We start from the raw sequence: 20,846 nt of genomic DNA on the forward strand, positions 1-20,846 counted from the left end.
CACACACACACATGCCCTACAGCCCTGACCTCCTGTGGGACACACACACACACACACACACATGCACCCCTCACCCCCTGTGGGACACACACACACACACACATGCCCTACAACCCTCACCCCCTGTGGGACACACACACACACACACATGCCCTACAACCCTCACCCCCTGTGGGACACACACACACACACATGCCCTACAACCCTCACCCCCTGGGGGACACAAACATGCCCTACTGAGTTGCCTATACAACTATGAAATATTGGATGGGTTATAGAATAAATTGTGATCATCAGAAAGTGTAAAATGATTATAGAAACTTATTTATATTGAAAAATGATTAGCTCCTTCCCTGCTGGATCAAGTGGATATGGTGGAGTGGCATATTATAATGCTTCTAAATAGTGGTGTTGTATGACATCATTGATCTTGGGTCAATGAAATACTAAAGAATCGAAGAATGGAATACAAAACAAGCAATACTCAGCCAATAAGAAATATAGTATACAGTATGATGCAATGCATGAACATGTAGAGTGCGGCCACTTAGTATTCCCTTAAAGCTCGCGGGGGTTAAGTAAAACGGACCCCCTCGAGAAAGCAAAATCTGAGAGTTTTTCATGACATTCCCAGAAGGATGCAAAATACATATATAAATAGCTATATGGATGCAAAAGACAATATAATAAATATAAAATAACAGAAATAAATAAACATAAACATGAAATAACACTGTATGGACAATAGGTCCACACAGTGATAGTTAGTTGTGGTAGTGACAATGCAAAGACAATACCTCTGAAACGTCAGCTGATTTGGTACACAGGATGTAAACAATCCCTGTACCGGACAATTCCGAGTGAACATGCCCGGTACCGATAAGTATTGGTAATGTAGGTACCTATAGGTATAATTATATCCTTTTGTATTAAATTGGGTAAATTTTATTAATAATACCAACAAATGTTTGATACTAGGTCCATAAAGTGATATTGAGCTGTGGTAGTGAAAAACATGAGTGCATATAGCCAGTGACTTGGCTTTGCCAGTCCAGTACACTATTAAATCTGCAAGCATTATTTTTCCAAAATATACCTTGCTAATTATAGGGTGCATCTTGTGACCTGGGAAATATGGTACAGTGGGGTATGCTATAACGAACGGATCCTACTACGAATATTCCTATAACGAACGGTTTTACCTATAAAATTGAGAATGCTATAACGAACGAAACTCCTACAACGAACATTGTTTAATTTTTTTTTTCTAATTTATTGTTTTTTTATTACAAATATTAATGATATTCTTTATTTCAGGGGTTTAGATGCATATTTATGCACTTTTTTACAATTTTTACAATTTTATATTATATTTTTCAGTGTTAAGTGGTTGTATTTGGGGGCCTGGAACGGATTAATCCTATAACGAACGAATGCTATAACGAACAAGGTTCTAGAACCAATTAGATTCGTTATAGCATACCCCACTGTACTCTGTCCTGTAGTGTTGACTCCTCTTGATTCCTGGCACACAGCCTCAGATTTATTTTATTTATTTTCCATGGCAATCCGTGAGTTCCGAGGGACGCAAGCTTTAAAACCGAGAGCTTTAAGGGATTACTGTACTCAGTATATTGACTCATCGTCCTCGCGCAGCAGTCAGTAAACTGACCATCGACCCTGGAGGATCAATTATTGCTATTTGTTAACAAACATTTCTCTCATCATGGTCATACCCCCCCACCCCAAATTTTTCTCAACGGATCTACGCGATTCACATGGGTAGTCTAAAACGGCGGGAAAAAAGGAGACATCACATCCCTGAATTGAATAATGTTTCTATGTACATATCATGTCTGAGGTGTCTCCATAGGTGTGAGCGTATTAATGGAATTAATCTCGATTTAGCGAACTACCCCGGTAGTTCAATAAACCGAGTGAAAAATAATGGAAAAAATTCCTTCTGCTAAATATAGAGTTCATTATATCAGATTCCGTTAAATCTAGAGTATCCTGTATAAGTCAATAACCAAAAACAATTTTTTTAAAAAATTTCAAATGTTACAAAATTTTCTCGAGCAGGAGAGTACAGTACCTGAGTACACAGAGTAGTATAGCTAGTGTAAAATATTATAAACTTGTTTATCTTGAAGATTTAGAAACAATCTGGGGTGCTTGATGTATCCAATACAGAATACCTGAAAATATGACTTGAATGGAGGGGGTACAGTATGTGAAAATTGTCTTCGACTTAGGGCGACTTTGGACAGCTTAAAAATGATTTGGGAGGCACTCCAAATACTGTACTGACTCGAGCATAATTGCAAGATAGCATGATATAAAATTTGTACAGTAATGGCATTATGCATGGTACTGTACTGATAAAACAAGAACATCCATACTGGGCACTGGTGCCCCAGTGAATGTGTTTTGCTGTCTCTCCTAATGTACAGTACGTATACTATTCTTAAAAAATGAGCCCCTAACAGAATCAAATAGCATGCAATTTTTTTTAATAAAATTTTCTTGAAAAGTTTTCCCTTTCACGTGACTCTTCTTCCCTCTTTGACCTATATGGTAGCTATATAAGTAATTTTGTTGTGGCAGATTTTTGCCCAATTTTATTTTGAGTTCATTGATGTCTGAAGCCACCTCCAGACTGTCCGGCCAGGCTGTAACAGGTACAGCCATTGAATTAACACTGTTGTCCAAAGTCACCGCAGACCTGCCAGAGCCAATGATAGATAGAGTTCGGTCAATTCAGTGATCCAACCTGATTGGCTGAGCCGGTCCCGTGGCACATGGGCGCCATGATGTTACTCAGTTGCATTCGTACTATAGAAGATGATGATGGTGTTTATTCAGTAAAATTGTCTTACATGTTTACAAATGGATAAACATGTTCATAAACCATGCAGTTATACAGTTCTTTATTAACTAACTCTGAAGCCTCCTGTTGCCAGTACAGATTCTGTAAAATTCTAATATCTCCTTCCTTAATGCCTATTTTTCCCAAGATTGTGCTTTACCTTACAGGGGCAAATCCAGGGGAGGGGATCCTGGGGGTCCACACCCCCCCCCCTTATCATCAGACAATTCCAATACATTTTCTTTGATGTAGTATTGTACTCAGACTTTTTGTATTGTAAAAAGTATGTAATTACTATTGATATCAGAATATTTCCTAAGTGCACATGGCCTCAAAATGCCCATGATATTGGCCATATTTAAAAAAAAAAAAAAACAATCTTGGGGGTTTACAACTGGGTGGGCTAGCTGCACTTGTCATGTTCCCCCACCCACAACTTCTTGGACCCCCACCCCCCACCTTTTGATATACCTGGATCTGCCTCTGCCTTTATCCAAAGCTTTTTCAAAATCAACAGAGCAAATGTACAAACTTCTATGGACCTCTAAATGTTACCCTTTTCACTCAAAATTCTCAAAACAAGTATATCTTCTCTAGTTACTTTTCCCTTTCTAAATCCATTTTGATCTTCAGAGAACTCACTTCTATTCTAACTTTATTCTATTTAAAATTATGTTTAATAAAACTTTTCAGGCATGATTTATTGATTAATATGGATTTACATTTGCATAAGTAAACCCTCACACTTTCGGACCTCTCTGATCCGGATTTTGGTTGGTCCGGAAGACGTCATATCCGGTCACTCTCTCTCAGTCTGTATGTCACGTTTACTCTCCCACTGTTAAAATGAACCCTGTCTGTATCTCACGCCACTACTCACCGCGTACCATTTATTGAGTAATACACTAATACCCCCTGTATAATTATTAGTGTTGTTGGTGTTATTACTGTATTATCATTATTGTACAGGTATTATTATTTAATACCATTATTACTATTATTATTAATACCTTATTATTGTTACTGTATTGTTATTACCAAAACAGTCCATGTACAACACAATACTGTATTATGATTAGCGTTAATGCGCCTCCATCACTCGGTTTATTCTGACATTTGCCACATCTAGACGCCATCTCCCTCCTAATTGTACAAAAGTGCGAAAGTTTACTGTAATACATAGTATACAATATATAAATATCAATTTGGTAATACCTGTACTATTATGAGGACCCTTGCATTAATAAAGGTTTATCGAAATAATGTAATATTAATTATAAATCCGATCATTATGTGGGAGACATCCCGAGAACAGTAGCCGCAGCTGCTCTGCCCGAGAAGATTTCCCAGTTCCCACACCCGGTTGGCTGAACTCTATCTATCTATGGCTCTGAGACCTGCGGGGTAACTTCGAACACTATAAATATTTTCTTTATAAAAAACATATGCCGTTTCCTGAATTTCTGTTGACATGTATGGATAACTCATTAGTTCACACACAAAGAGCATACTTAACATATTTTTTAAACTTCAAACTTAAACTGCAGCTACAAAAACTCAAACACTGTTTGTATACAGTAAAGAATAAAATTCAAAATAGACAAAGTCATCATTAAATCAAAATGGACTTAGAAAGGGAAAAGAAACTAGAGAAGCTATACAGTACAGTACTTGGTTTGAGAATTTTGAGTGAAAGAGCTTTAGAGGTTCAAAGAAATTTGTAATTATACTGAATTTGCTTTGTTGATTTTGAAAAAGCTTTTGATAAGGTGAAACAATAAATTTATAGAGGTCTTGGAAAAAATAGGCATTAATGAAGGAGATATTAGAATTATAAATCATCTTTACTGGCAACAGGAGGCTGCAGTGTTAGTAAATAAAGAACTTTCTAATTGGTTCAAAGTTAGACAAGGAGTAAGACAAGGCTGTGTTCTATCTCCAACAATGTATAATTAATATATATTCAGAATTCATAATGAGAGAAGCTATAAGTAACAATGAATAAATAAGAGTTAATGGGAAAGTATAATATCAAGCACACAGGTACACTATGCAAATGATACTGCTCTTATCACAGATAGAGAAGAGGTGTTAGAAAAACTGTTTAACAGGTTAGTGGAAGAGGGTGAGAAATATGAGTTAAATGTTAATGCTGTAAAGATGAAAGTAATGGTGTTTCCAAATTGGAAATACTTCAAGTTTTAAAATAACAATTAAGGTTGGCAACAGGGAACTTAATTAAGTGGAATTTTTTTTTGTGTACAGGTATTTGGGAAGTACCATTAGCCATGATGATAAACATGCAAAAGATATCATAACAAGAATAGGTCAAGCAATAACAGCATTTAATAACCTAAAACCTACTAAAATGGGACATCAACTTCAATTTGAGAAAAAGGCTGCTGAAAGAATATATATGGTCAAGACTGTTGTACAGTATAGGTCAGTAGCATGGACACTTTCAGTCAATACCAGAAAGATTGGAGGCCTTTAAAATATGGTGAATGTTAAAAATAAATTACACTGACAAGAAAACAAATGAAGTACTAAGGTTAACAAAAACTCCGAGAAATACTTGAAATGTGAAGAAAAAACAAATATGCGATACTTTGGTCATATAATTTGGGAGGTCAGGAGGGCCAGAAGGCAGAGACTGGAATAGATGAATTAAATAAAAAAACTGCTGGATCCCCAGAGATATAACAAATCTTAACAGATTGGTAAAAACTGCCCCAAAACGTTTACAGTGGAGGAATGTGGTCACCGATCTTAAGATATGCAGACGTTACTGTACTCTGATTAACAGTCCAAACACAAGCGGACACCACGTTTACAGTTAAATTGTAGACATGCTAGTGGGCAATCCTAAAGCTAAGCAACCAAATGCTTCCCAGTGAACTTTCCATAATAACTGACCTGTAAATAACAAAATAACATCCAAACCAATATACTGAACTTAAAATAATGCCCTTCCATCCAAGGATAGGTATATGTATATGTTACGTTAGGTTTATTAGATTTGGTAAGGTCTAGTTGGTAATTTTATCTTATTTAAGATCATTTGTTGCTGTTTACTGGAGATCATTTGTGGGTAAGATTTCATGCTGTTCAGATATGACACTCTCCTGGACAAACTCACCAAGCTAATACAGTACCTGCGTGGTAATATGAAAATTACTGTAAACCTTGTAATTTGTTAGTCTAGAAAGAATTTAAAATCATCTTTAAATTTTTTTTAAAAAGGGTGACAGTGGCATGGCTGCTATGTAGGTTCATGATCAGAATGAAAAAATCAGAAAAACAAAGAAATAAAGTTGCAATTCCTCTAACTTTTTTTTTATTCCAGACGTAATGAAGGTAATGTATGAGAACACCGCTACCATCAGAAAAGTTTACAGATGTTTCATTTTTTCACAATATGTTCTTATCAATATACAGTAGTAAGAAATCTTAATGAGGCGACATTTACTAGAACCTGACCGAACCATCTGAAGAAACATACATAACCTTACCTAACTTCCCAAGGACCCCCTGCCACATTAAACATAAAATACAGTACTTATTTTAATATCTGGTACCATACCAATGAAAGCGACTTTGTTGAAGTGTCATGGTGAATTTTTAAATTTTTTCTGGACATGCGAGTACACTTGGACCAAGTGGGTTGGCTGTAAACAAATAGCAGACGACAACATATGCTGACTTGGCAGATTTTTCGGTAAAGGTTAACGAAACTGTTATCACCCGAAGGAAATGTGCAATTTGGTTTAAATTTTTGGTACACACTATTAACATGATATTAAACACAGAAATGGAAACAATAATGCATAGAACCTGACCTGACAACCCAGGGTTTGTTAGGGCCTGATTATTCGCGATAAGAACAATCAGAAAAATGCAGGTCAAACATGTAAACAAGACGCTCTAACACATAATCAGCACATGATGTACAAACTATAGATGATATAAAGAGAACTTAAGTGGTATATTCGTAATTCTAAACATAATAAGGATGCATAAATATTTTATTAAAAGGATTAGGAATAACGGAACACAATTTATACAATTGGAGAGGAAGAAATGATTGTAGAGTTTGAAATGCGTTTTTAATGCCATAACATCCATGTTCACCGCATTTTTACCCCGTAATTTCCCTCATCTTTCGTGCCCTGCCCACTAACAGGGAAATTAAGATCGTAGGATAGAGTAATTTAAAAAAATTATAATAGAAAGTTGTCGTTTCTTTTAATATATACGTACAGTCCTTAAGATCATCAAAACGATAAGTAGTATAGCAAAAATAAAGAAAATCAACAAACAACTTCTAATGATAACAGTTTCATAAGCATTTACAGATTTTTCAGAGAAGTATTTATGGTAAATAATTAGTTTCTTCTCTTACAAAGGACATATACTTCATTTTAGTGTCACATGATCAGTTTTTCACTGTGTTTTATCCTGCAATTTCCCTCTTCTTACATGCCCTGCCCACTACAGATGATTTATGATTGTAAATTGAGAACAACTAAAATATGTAAATATATATATATTTTTTTTTAATTAAAATACCAATTTATAGCCACTTTTAAAGTATTTATTATAATGATAAGAAAATCTGTATGAAAAAAATTAAAGAAATCCAACAACTCCTTCTGGTGGTGGTGGTTTCCTCATAAATTACTGTAATGAACCAGTTTTCTGCAATAGAGTTTTCAAAAGTTGCTTCTTTCCATGAAAGTTGTGTACAGTATTCCCCAGAATAATAACCTTTGTCAGTCGCATTGCAGGAATTTTTGGTGGATGTGGGGGGAGGCAAAGTCCCCAAATTTCTGACACAGTGTTTATCAATCTTCTATCTCGTGAAGCAGAACAGTTTACAGGCAACACAAAGAATGTGATAATACACCCGCATCAATAGCATTATACAAAAGCAGTGTAGGAGTTTATGGCCAGAGAGTTGATTGACAGTCAAAGACTGACACACTCAACCACCACGTGCAGTAAAGGTGTGCTGATTTTGATACCACTTTGCATTGCAGGTGTGATAAACTGAATCAATACATGCAGTAGGTCGTTCACTCACACATCTTATTTTCTGAGAGGGAGAAATATTCAGACAATCCTTTCTGAGGCTTGGCGGGGGTGATTGTTTCCCCAGCACCCCTCTACTTTTTTACTTTTATCCTCTTCACCACTGATCAGCTCATTAGCCACTTGAGCGGTCGGTCACATCTCTGTTACGCACTGTCGGCAAGTACTGGACATGTACTGGCTACGCCAGTGAGCTTTGTCCCTGAAATATGAACCACTTTCAGCAATCTATGGCAAGAAACAGCATACTGGAACACACGCCCACACCATACACTCACCTTGGTCTTGGGGTGCACGTCCTTCGGAGAGGTTGCATCTAGGTTGTCTGAGGATGAGCTGGCACTCGACTGGACACACTTATTGTCCAGGAGGTGGTCGCTGGATTGTGTTGGCGACTGTGAGGGCGACTCGAGGGCCACACGCTGGTATATACCTTCCTCCAGCATGAAGGCAGCAATGTAGGGGTAGCTTCGTCACCTTCACCTGGGCAAGTCCTGGAAACCTTCACTTAGGCAGGTCGTGGACACCTTCACCTGGACAGGTCTTGGATACCTTCAACTGCACAGGTCATGAACACCTTTATCTGGACAGGCTGTGGACACATTTACCAGTACAGGTCGTGGACACCTTCACCGATATAGGTACTGGACACCTTCACCTAGACATGTCCTGGACACTACCACCTTGAAAAACACGAACACTCACACCAACCCCAGACCACCTCCACACGATGCTCATTTTACCCCACACAGACTCACGGTCGCCTCCCCTGGCTCACCACACTACGGTCTTCACCCGAGAGACGCCACCATAAACTTGAACAAAATATCCATCGAGTTCAGGTGAGGAATGACATGTTTGACACCAGCAAAGCTTTCCTTCTTCGGCAGCTCAGGGTGTGTTCACCAGCCACTGGGTAAGTCAGGGTCGCGCACCAGGCGTCCCTCTCAGCACACCCGCAACGCCCTCAACCTCAACCGATATTCATTATATTTTTACATTTCTGTTTCCTTGACGAAATTGTAGTTTACAAAGTAAGGATTTACACCAATAATATTAGGTAGAAGGCAACTAATGGCCTCTCAACTAAGGTCACGTACTGGCTGGCAGTGCCACCTGTTGGCCGTCAAGTTCCACTGCTTCACCACCTGGAAATACTGACGATAGGCCAGATAAACACCATATTTTGTTTAACTTTTTTTTATGTATTAATTAGTCATTTACATCACTTACCAGCTTACTAGCCTCAACAAAATATCAAATTCACGATTCCAAAAATAAAACTATGTGTTTATCAAATACTAATCACATAGGGACTTGGACTATAATGTAAAGGTATGCTTTAAAGGAGACACCCCAGGTGAGGACACAGAGAACGGCGGGGTCACACTGGGTATTGTCACCCAGCAAAAGAAACTGACATCGATAATTATGAGAACTACCGGATGGTGGTTTTATTACAGCCGTAATTGTTATGATTCTCACTCTACCGCTTGCCTTCTGTCTTTAAGATATATTATATTTCCAATTTTGAGTTGACTGCTGATGCATGGAATTATTTACTTTCTTTTTTTATAAATGCCTCATCTAGAAATTACTAAAAACATGTATGAGATACATAGAGTTAATCTCGCACAAATTCAACTGTATGGTAACTGGTAAATTCTCTATAAACAGATATATTTGTTTATTTCCTTCATTATTTTTTATTTATCTTTTTTTTTTTTGCTGGGATTAGCCCACCAGGGCACAGGTCACTGACCCACATCGGGGCCTGGGGGGCGAAAATGTAATAATAATAATAATAATGATGATGATGATGATGATGATGATGATGATGATGATGATAATAATAATAGTAATAGTAATAGTAATAATAATAATAATTATAATATTTCAGATAAATGAAAAAATAAATAAATAAAAAACAAAAGTAATAAAATAATAACAATGATAATAATAATAATAATAATAATAATAATAATAATAATAACACTGCATTAATAATAATAATAATAATAATAATAATAAATAAATAAAAAAGATCAAGTGCGAGAAACAATATATGTATGTTGTGTTGTCAATGGAAAGAGAAACAATTGAGACCTGCAATTGTGTGTAAATGAGGCAGAAAGTCAGATCAGCAACCTGGGACTTGGTCACAATTTCTGTGATGCCCTATGGCAGTGTAGTGGCTACTCTCCCTACAACTTCCAACTAAGCTCCGGCCGCACTCCGACCAGCCAATCAGCGTACAGCCAGCTACGCCGAGAGACTATGTCTATGCAGAGGACGTAGGGGTACGATCGCCGACCTAGTCTCGACCATCAACCTCCAGTTCAAGATCAGAGCGTTTCAAACCTTACGCTTGAGCCGCTGTGATTGGTCATCTCGCTACGCGCACCCCAGATCCTGATCCTGGTAAATTGTATAAATACGGCCACGCCTGCCCAGGGCTGACATTATACTAATAAACAGTCACGGTGAGACAGAAAACAACAACATAAAACTCTTTAACTATTATGTAAACCAAAGAAATAAATCGGGCGAGAAAAATGACGGAGTAGCGATAGCGGTTAAAAGAAACTTAAAATTTAAACTAATTGATGACTTCCAGGATGAATTTCTAGCAATAAAAATAAATACAACTCAAAGGAGACGTAATTATTGCTAATACTTATCTCCCACCGAGACGACCCTACTTACCTATAGAAGACCTATTAAAATTGGCTAACAATAGTCATCCGATGTACATCTTAGGAGACTTTAACGCCAGACATAGGATTTTTGACAATACAAATAATAACGTCGTGGGAAACGCCCTTAATCAATTAATAAATTTAGGGAAAATCAATCATCTGGGACCTAACTTTCCAACCTGGAGAAATCACAATACACAATCGACACCAGACAAAATTTTTACCAACAACAAAGCCTTTTTCAATTACCATATAATACAGGGACCTCTTACAGGCAGTGACCATCTGCCAATTATACTAACACTGTCAACAAGCCCCATACAGATACCAATAAAAAAGAGACTGAAAATGAGTAAAACAGACTGGGACAGCTTCAAAGACGACTTAAGTAATCACCACTCGATTAACCTACAAGGGAAAACAACAGAAGATATAGACTCAGAAATGGACAGAACTGCACTCAGCAATAAAACATCTATAACCAAACACACTCCTACTTCACTTTAAGAACATTACCCAACAACAGACTGCCAGAAGAAGTTAAATTAATCCAGACCTATTACAATGAAATAAAGCAGGTATGTGGAAGGAACACGGCAGTAACAGATGACTATATACGTTGAATATTTACTACAGATAAAATTAAGAGACGCGCGTAACAAGGAAGCAAACGTAAAAAATGGAATGATAAGTATAATGGCGGCTGACATGACTAAAGACACAAAAACATTTTTGGACTATAAACAAGATGATGGGGCACAACAAGCAAAAAACACCCATATTTATTAAAGGCCAAAATGGAACAAAATTATTATTGCGAGAAAATGAACAAGAGTCAGCATTCAAAGGGAATGGGTAGAAGTTTTAAAATATCAGATGGGGAAAATGAAGATTTTGATAGTGAACACGAAAGAAAGGATAGAAAGAAAGAAATGGGGAAGACAAATGCATAGAATCACCCAAGGCAATATATAGACTATAACTTATTACCTAATAATCAAATAATAACCATGGGAGAAATGATGCGCACAAATACCTTGAGAAATTTAAGGAAAAAAGCCCCTGGGCTCCTGGGTGATACACAGAAATATGATCATGAATCTACAAAACATTTAAATACACTATTAAACATTTATAACGCATGCTTAATAACTGGTTACTTTCAGATTAAACTAAAATATGCTAAAATGATATTTATTCTAAAGGGTAAGGACAATAAGGAAATATTGAAACTACAGGCCAATATCTTTATTAGAAATTACCGGGAAACTATTAAAATAATGAAATTCAAAAGACTTATAACCTTTTAACACAACATGGAAAAGCTAACAACAGACAACATGGATTTATGCCCAATAGAAATACCTAACTGCAATAGCTATAGTAACGGGAAATAATTGCAATAGAAAAAGCAAGGGTAACCAGATCAATATAATTTTAAGGGATGTTTCTAAGGCTTTTGATAAAGTTTGGCATTTGACGAAATGTAAAATATTAAAACTGGGACTTAACGAATACTTACTTCAGAATATTGTGTAACTATTTGGAATGATAGGAGGCACAAATTCAAATTGGAAACTTTTAGGAACTATGTTTAATCTTGAAATTGGGTACCTCCAAGAGGATGCCTTTCTCCAACACCATATACAATTTATCACTTCAGACACACCTCAACCTACCCCCTTTAGTGAATATGTAATGTTTGCTGATATTACTCAAATAATTATCATACCCAGGAAAATCAACTCAATTTATGGCACTCTACACGGTAAGAGCGATAAAAAACATAAATGATTTTTGCGAAAAATGGAAAATCAGGACAAATAAGAACAAATTCAAGATAATACCAATAGCCAAGATTAAAACAAGTCCGGTAATAGTCGACCAGGAACTAGCACCCCTTACAACACTGAAGGTGGGATGCTTGGTTAAAACTAACAAAAGAGGATATATAACATACTTAAAAGATAAAGAACGACAGGCAAGAATAAGATTATCAAAAATAAAACAGCACAGAACCTTAGCATTAATAACAAAGAAAGATTTATATTGCCGCTTGTCCGTCGGTATGGACTACCCACCCATCCCATTGAACACCCATAGTAAAACGTGCATTAAAAGGTTACAAACAGTACAAAATATAGCCCTCAGATTTATATATAACATAAAATATACAGACCACATCAATAATGAACAGCTACACAAGAGAGCAAACCTCTTAGCAATCAATGTAGATATACACAACAAAGCTGTAAATATTTGGAAAAAAGTGACTGAACTTAACACAGAAACATATCAAAACTGGATAAATAATATAGACAACGAAGGATTCCAAGAACACAGTTGGTTTAAATCAGCCAGGAAGAAAGTAATTGAACCATCTCCTGCCCCAATATACATATAAAACATTAATAGAGAGAATAAAAGATGAGAGTGACCTACCAGCTCCACAAGAACCTGGTAGGCCTCTCCATACAGTGTACCTTTAGACTAACATAACTAATATTTAACATTTAACATTTAACATTTAACATTTAACATTTAACATTGAACTAACATCTTAGTAAGAAAAAAAAAAAAAATCTTGACTACCCTCCAGCTACACAAGGACCTGGGCAGGCTCACTAACTCAAAAAAAAAAAAAAAAAAAAAAAAAAAAAAAAAAAATATATATATATATATATATATATATATATATATATATATATATATATATATATATATATATATATATATATATATATATATATATATATATATATATATATATATATATATATATATATATGTATACTAATATGTGTGTGATTACCCTCCCAGCTATATCAGCCAGGAAGAAGTAATTGAACCACCTCCTGCCTCAACATACACATTTCTACATAAAACATTACTAGAGGAATAAAGATGAGAGTGACCAGCCAGCTCCACTAAGAACCTGGCAGTCCTCTCCATACAGTGTACCTTTAGACTAACACAACTAACACTTAACTAACACCTCAAAAAAAAAAAAAAAAAAAAAAAAAAAATGAAACTGCCCTCCCAGTTACACACAAGGACCTGGGCTCCTTGCTCCAAGCAATAACAAAAATAATAATAATAGCAGCACATTATAAATAAGCCAATATTAATACAAGGTCTGACGACCCAAGGGAGCAGAACAAAGACAAAACACCAATAAGAAAGATGAAGCGATCTGGTTGAGCCCAGATTCTTTCTACTCCTACTGTATTTCAGTTTCACCACTTTTTCTTCAATTCCTAATAATCTTCTATCACCTCTTAACTAATGACTTCGTATCGTATCGGGAGGACATCCTACACTCAGCGACTGGACCAGCAACATCTCTCTCAGCTCCTCACCTAGTCACTCCTAAGCACTGCGCTGTACAACAATATATATACAGGAAGCGCATCGTGAGTTTCTATCCAACCTCATTCCTGAGTGAAGGTATCTACATGTACGTACGTTTGTGTGCCCATACAAAGAGATAATAGACAACTAAAGAGAATTGACAACTGGCCACATACGGTACGCTACAGCAGCAGGGTGGGTATTATTGCATTTCCGCACACAAAATTCCTACCCCTAATCTATTATCATATTCCAATAAGACTTCTGTAGCGTACTGTATGTGGCCAGTTGTCAATTCTCTTTGGTTGTCTATTATCTCTTTGTATGGGCTCACAAACGGACGGACATGTGAGATATCTCACACTCAGGATTGAGGTAGAATAGAAACTCACAATGCTATATATATATATATATATATATATATATATATATATATATATATATATATATATATATATATATATTGTTGTACAGTGCAGTGCTAAGGAGTTACTAGGTGATGAGTAGTTTGCTCAGAGGTCCTGTTGGGCGAGGAGCTTTCTGGGGGAGCTGATTGGTGAGGCGCTGTAGAGAGATGTTGCTGGTCCAGACGGTCAGGGTAGAATGACCTCCCCGGCTGTTGTTGTTGTTGTTGAGATTGTCGGACCGTAGTCCGACACGGGCCTTTGCCTATAGGCGGCCCGTTTGGTGGTTCCGGCTGGAGCTCCTCGAGCAGCCAGACCGGATTGGGATTGGAGGTGGTCCTACCTGCAGATTGGAAGGATACTACAGGTTGCAAGTGTGAGTGGACCCCCGATCAGTGGACGCTTACCACCAACCCCCACTCTTGGACGTGGTCGGTTTCGGAGTGGCGCGCCCCCCGAACTGGGGTCAGCACTTGCTGGGAGAGGATACTTTCTAAGCTATCTGGGTGGTGGGTATCGTGTGATGACCCGGAGTAGGTGGTGAATGTGGTCTGTTTGGGACTTTCGGGTTAGAGTGGCCGCTGGTGTTGTGTGTGTTTCTTGGGAGATTTGAGTTCTGTTTCGGAGGCTTTGTGTGACCTCGCAGTCGAGGAGATAGTGTTCAAGTGGGTTGGCTGCTGGTTCCTGACAGTAGGTGCATTCCATGACGTCATTTCCGATCATCTGCCAGGAGCACTTGTACCCTAGTCGAAGTCGATGAAGGCTGACTTGGGATTGTCTTGGTGTTTTCTTGTCAGCGAAAGGTGGTTCCCCTTTTGTAGCCGCCAGGTACCATTTGGCTGATTGGGAACCAGCGTTGAATGCGTGAAGGAAGCTCTTTTTGATGTGGAGCTTGCTAGTCTTTCTGAGGTGATTCTTGATCTGTTGCACGCTTGCTGGAACTTGAATGTGTACGCTACTAGAACGTGTAGCTGCCTTGGCTGCTTCGTCTGCCACGTCGTTTCCTCCGATCCCTACATGACTGGGAATCCAGTGTAAGACGACTGGGCGGTTTTGTCTTTGGAATTCCTGTACCTGTGCGAGGATCGAGATTATGATGTGGACGTTGTCTCTTGGTTGACTGTGTTGCAGCGCCTGCATGGCCGATTTCGAGTCCGTGTGAATTATGATGGACTTGTTGTGTTGTGTTGCAGCGTGTTGTAGGGCCTTTGAGATTGCTACCAGCTCTGTTTGTAGGGTGGAGCAGTCATTAGAAAGTCTCCATCGGAGGGTCTGACCTTGGGTGTAGAAGGCCGCTCCGGATATATGATGTTTTGGATCCACCGAGCCGTCTGTGAAGTATGATGCTGCATCAGCCGGTGTCTTGGTGGCTATGGCTTCCAGAGTTATTTTTTTGAGGTCCTCCTTCTGGAGGTTGGCTTTACTATCGCCTCGGTCGGTAATTTTGAATGTGGCTGGTGGAGGGCTCCATGGTGGAGGAACTATGTAACCATTGTCTCGTGTGTCTTGGTTGTTCTTGACGAGTGTTTCTGCTTGCAGGTGTCGGATGACCTCGCTTGCCTCGTGCGACCAGGTGGCCCCTCGCACTCTGTGGTCGAGGTAGAGGGAGGCACTGATTCGAATTTTGGCAACTGTGGGCTTATCTGATCTACAGATTTTGGCGAGGAGTCCGGCTGTCACCTGCTTGACTCGTACTGCCAGGGGTGGTAGTTCGGTTTTCATTTGCAAATTGCAAATTCTGGTCCACATGGGTGCTCCGAGCATGGTCCTGAGAGCATTATTTTGGATGACTTCTAGCTTAGCTATTTGGTCTTCTCTCAGTCCAATGAGTGCTGGAGCACTGTAATCTACCAGCGATCTGATGGCGGCCGTGTAGTAGGCTTTGAGCACATGAAGGTTTGCTCCTGCGGTTGTGCTGGTGAGCGACCTCATTATATTGTGTCTGCTCTTCGTCCTGTGCCTGAGATACTCGAGTTGCGGCTTGAAAGTGAGTTTCTGGTCAAACCAGATTCCAAGACACTGGTGGGTGTTGGTCCAGACTACCGGCGTGTTTTGTATGGAGAGCATCTTGTCTGGTGTGTCTGTGCAGATGGCCATCGCTTTCGACTTGGCTGGATTTATCTTGAGTCCAAGTCTGTTGCACTCCTCTTCTATAAGTTGGAGTGCGTGTTGCGTGTTGGCTAGTCTGTTTGATCCTCTTACTATAAGCTGTAAGTCGTCTGCATAGCATAGGAGCTTGGCTGTTTGTCTGAAAGGAAGTTTGACAAGATTTTCCATCAGGACATTGAACAGCATTGGACTGAGGATGCCTCCTTGTGGGGTTCCGTTTTCATGGACCCTGTAGCTTGAGGTTGCTCCCTGAAAGCGTACTCTTGCTTCTCTCTGTGTGAGGTAGTTCTGGATCCACCCCAGCAACCTTCCTTTGACGCCTTTTTCAGCGAGCGTCGTTGTAATGGCCAGTGGATTTGCTAGTTCGAAGGCCTTCTCCAGGTCGAGGAAGACCACCAGAGCTGGTTTGTAGTCCACTGTGCTGAGTATCTCGGCGATGTTGTTGCCTGTGCCGGTGTTCTCGGTGTAAGCAAAGATGTGAGGGTGTGGGCTGCCTACTTTCCACTTGAGTCGGTTGAGAGCCATTCTTTCTCCCGTCTTCGCTATGCAGCTGACAAGGGAGATGGGCCTCGGTTTATCTGGTTCTCTGGGCTTCGGAATGGGCTGTAATCTGCCTTCTTCCATTCCGGTGGGAGTCTTTGTGCTGTCCACGAAGCATTGATGACTTGTAGTAGAGCCTTGTGTCCGGCTGTACCGGCATGGGAAAGCATGGAGTAGGTTATCCTGTCGGCCCCTGGTGCTGTGTCCTTGCTTCGTTTTAGTGACTTCTGGAGATCTTGCTGGTTGAAAGGTCTGTCGGTGTCATCTTCACTGTTGCAGGCCTCTTCGATCATCTGCAGTCTGACCTGTCGCAGACGCCTTTGTGTCTCCTCCGCCTGTCTCGGGAGGTTTTTCGTTGCTGCTCGGTCAGAGAACAGTTTTGCAAGTCTCTCGGCTTCCTCTTCTGGGTTGGGATGGGTTGGTGGTGGTGGTGTTGCCTTCCCAGATGCCCTTCGGATCTGGGCCCACATCTTGCCAAGGGAGGTGTGCTCGTTCAGTTCGGAGCACCACTTGAGCCAGCTTACGTTTTTTATTTCTTTCTTCTCTTCCCTGGTATCCTTAACTATGACTTGCAGGAGATGTCTGTTTGTTGCCGTGGGATGTCTCCTGTAGTTTCTTCGGGCCATGTTCACTCTGTGGTTGAGTTCTTTCACCCTGGGACAGTAGTACCAGTAATCATTGTACTGTCTTGATGTGGGTTTTGTTTTTGGGATAGCCTCTTCTGCCGCTTGGTGAAACGCCTCGACCAATTGGTGGTGGAGGGTTGTCTCATCCACGGGTGCTGCGCCGGCCGGCTGTGATTTTTCGCGCCACTTAGCCAGGTGTTTCTTAAAGAGTCCCCAGTCTGCCTTTTGGGTATTGTATCTCCATCTCGGAGGGGGTGGAGTGGGGAGTTTGTTCACCTTCAGCGTTGTTAGGGTGGCGAAGTGGTCGCTGGTCAGCGTGGGGTGTAGCTGCCAGGAGGCCGAAGGCTGTAGTGCACTGGAGACGAAGGTTAGATCTAGCCTTCCTCCCCTAGTGTGGGTGGGCTCTCCGGTGTTCAGGAGGCAGATCTCGGGTGTATCTTGAAAGGTGGTGTATAGGTGTAGGCCGTCTTCATTTGTGGGGCTTACCGAGCTTAGGAAGGGATGATGTGCGTTGAAATCCCCTCCTATGAGTGTGGCGTGGTCTGCGGCCGAAGCAAATAATTGAGTCACCTCCAGTGAGCCCCTTGGGTTCTTGTAGATGTTGTGAACAGTTAATTCCCGTTCTCGGAGGGTTACTTTGACGGCCTGTCTCGATGTTTTCCCCACATGGAAATTGCTGCGTGACCTCGGAGGAGGGTATGCTTGACTTGACCAAGATCATACATCCTCTTGTTGACGCCTGCGTGAAATGCCTCCTGTATGTCTTGTAACCACTGAATTTGAAACAGTGGTGTTCTTGAAGAAGTGTTTCTTGTAGCAGTATAATGTCAAGCTTGTCTTTGGCTGCTGCTTCTTGCAGGAGGTGTTTCTTGTTTTAGATGCCCTGAGCATTCCATGTTAGGATGTTCAGGGTGCTGATGTTTTCCACCACTGTTTCATCGGGGACTTCTGGTGGTCCTCGATGGAAATGTCCAAGTTCGATTCCAACTGGATCAGGTTCATATCTTCTTGTTCTGTGGTTTTTGCCTTCTGGGCCGTGGTTCGGTTCGGGGGAGTTGAAACGTCCAATTTCTTTCTGGGAGCTGTCGGTACGTGTATCATTTCTTCTGGTGCCTTGGTGTGTGCTTCTTTTGTCTTTTTCGTGGTTGTCGTTGTCTGCTGCTTGGGTGGCTGAGGTGTGGCCGTAGTGAGGCCAGGAAACTGGGCTGCACTTTGGGTGTTGACCGGCTGAGGAGGTTGGCTTTGTTGTTTTGGCCTTTGGGTTCCCCACACGAAGGTACTTGGTGGGGCTGGTGTGCAGGCGGTGGGGGCCGGTCTTGCTGCTGGTCGGTTTGCCTGGACCCTCTTTGTCCTCTCGGAGCATCCAGGATTCCAGGCGTGGTATTTGCCCCAGCAGTTGGCACACTTGGGGGCAATTTTTTCTCCATTTTTCAACTTGGTGAGGCAGGAGTGTGTGCCGTGCTTCTGTGCGCAGACTGCACAGATTTCCTTGTACGTGCACCTTGTCTGATGGTGCCGTATTTCTGGCATCTCAAGCACCGCAGGGGCTCTGGGACGAAGGGCCTCACTTCGTAGATCCCCCAGGTTTTGAGGTCTATGGTGCTGGGGGGTGAACCGTAGTGCGTTATGAGCACTTGTTTTGTGGTGGCCGTCTTGTCGGACGGGGGAGAGCATCTCTCGGCTTTTAGGATCTTCGGGTGGTTCTCCAGGAGTTCGAGGGGTAGTTCCTTTGGGTACCGGAGGACTACCGACTTCATCAGTTTCTGGGCGGGGTCCAGCTTGGTTGATGCAACGGTGGTGGTGTTTTGCAGGTAAGTGTCGAGGGTGGTGGCGGAGTCCTTGTCTTTGGGGTGAATGATCATCTCCCCCTTTAGGTTGGGCCGCACTGAGAACTTGGCCAGTGGATTTAGCTTTTCCATCTCTGTGATGGCGGCATATGTCGTTTTTGTGTCCGTTTTCGTGATCCGAAATTTTGGCAGTGTCGTTGGAGGTGAGCTGGTGGTGGTGATGGGTGCCTTTTGGGCTGCTTGACGGCATTCGTTTCCCGAAAAAGCACGTCGGCGTTTTTTGTTTTCTACCTTCGTCCAGTTGTCGTCCTCAGTGGCGGTAGCAGTGGTGATGGTGTTGTTGGAGGTGGTGGCAGTGTTCCTGCTTTTCAGGGCTTCATTGAAGGCGCGTAACTGGTCCGCTTTCTCTGTGCGGAGCCTGTCGTGGTTCGGGTCGTCAGGTTGGCGGTTCAGGCGGGGGTCGCGGTTAGGAGGGCGTACGCGCTCCATAACCGGTGGTTGATGTGGTGTTTTTTTTTTATATTAAAACCTACCTATTCTGGTTGAGTAAGTAGCAGAGGAATTTCAGCACTCCCCACTGGCTGGTGGTCGTAGAGTGGTTCCTGAGCTTCTCTCCCGGAGCCCTGTTGGGGAAGCCTACTTCCTAGTGTAAGTGACTGCTCACTTATAGACGTGAGCTAAGTGTGCCTATTTGGGAAGGATAAGGATTGCTACCCTCTTTCCAGGTGGACCCGCACGATCACGGTTTTCCTGGAAAGACTCGGCTGGGATGGGTTTTGCTCCAACCCCCTTTCGTGTTCACAATCTCCTGGGAGGAAGGTGAACAGTTACAGGGGGGACCGCAGGACGAATACACTTTTGAGGGTGCAGGTCCCTAGGCCAGAGCGAAAAAGGAAAAATAGCAGTAGAAGGAAAAGAGCTCAAACCACGCCGGGAATATCGCGCTATAACTGCTCTCCAGCTGGAGTGTGGGTCACTCACACCACCAGTGGGGAGGGCAAGCTAATGCTCGATAAACCGAAAACGCTCGTGAGTTGTTGTCGACGATGTCAGTCGTGGATGGTCCGGTCCGGGAAGATGGCCAACAATGGCACAAGGGAGAGGGCAATCAGCCAAATGGTACCTGGCGGCTACAAAAGGGGAACCACCTTTCGCTGACTAGAAAACTCCAAGACAAACCCAAGTCAGCCTTCATCGACTACGACTAGGGTACAAGTGCTCCTGGCAGATGATCGGAAATGACGTCATGGAATGCACCTACTGTCAGGAGCCAGCAGCCAACCCACTTGAACACTATCTCCTCGACTGCGAGGTCACACAAAGCCTCCGAAACAGAACTCAAATCTCCCAAGAAACACACACAACACCAG

The 20,846-nt window shown here is 41.2% G+C and overlaps 1 protein-coding gene across 4 annotated transcripts in view; it reads right to left on the reverse strand.

Moving 5' to 3' along the window:
• The window catches only part of LOC121866439 (palmitoyltransferase ZDHHC18-like), a 71,067-nt gene extending 61,988 nt beyond the window's left edge, over nt 1–9,079 (reverse strand). Inside the window, exons 1-2 of one of the 4 annotated variants that reach the window (XM_042366128.1) lie at nt 8,239–8,375; nt 7,953–8,188 (exon numbers count right to left, since the gene is read on the reverse strand). Coding sequence is in view for 1 of the 4 variants with exons in the window: in XM_042366110.1 (XP_042222044.1) it covers nt 8,239–8,406 (168 nt within the window). In the remaining 3 variants the exon portion in view is untranslated. Of the gene's footprint in view, nt 1–7,952; nt 8,189–8,238 lie in introns of all 4 variants that reach the window. The other 3 variants (XM_042366137.1, XM_042366110.1, XM_042366118.1) reach the window with 3 other exon arrangements.
• Between the last annotated feature and the right edge of the window lie 11,767 nt (nt 9,080–20,846).

Source organism: Homarus americanus, unplaced genomic scaffold, assembly GCF_018991925.1.
Source record: "Homarus americanus isolate GMGI-L3 unplaced genomic scaffold, GMGI_Hamer_2.0 scaffold32583, whole genome shotgun sequence".
NCBI classification, from domain to species: Eukaryota; Metazoa; Arthropoda; class Malacostraca; order Decapoda; family Nephropidae; genus Homarus; species Homarus americanus.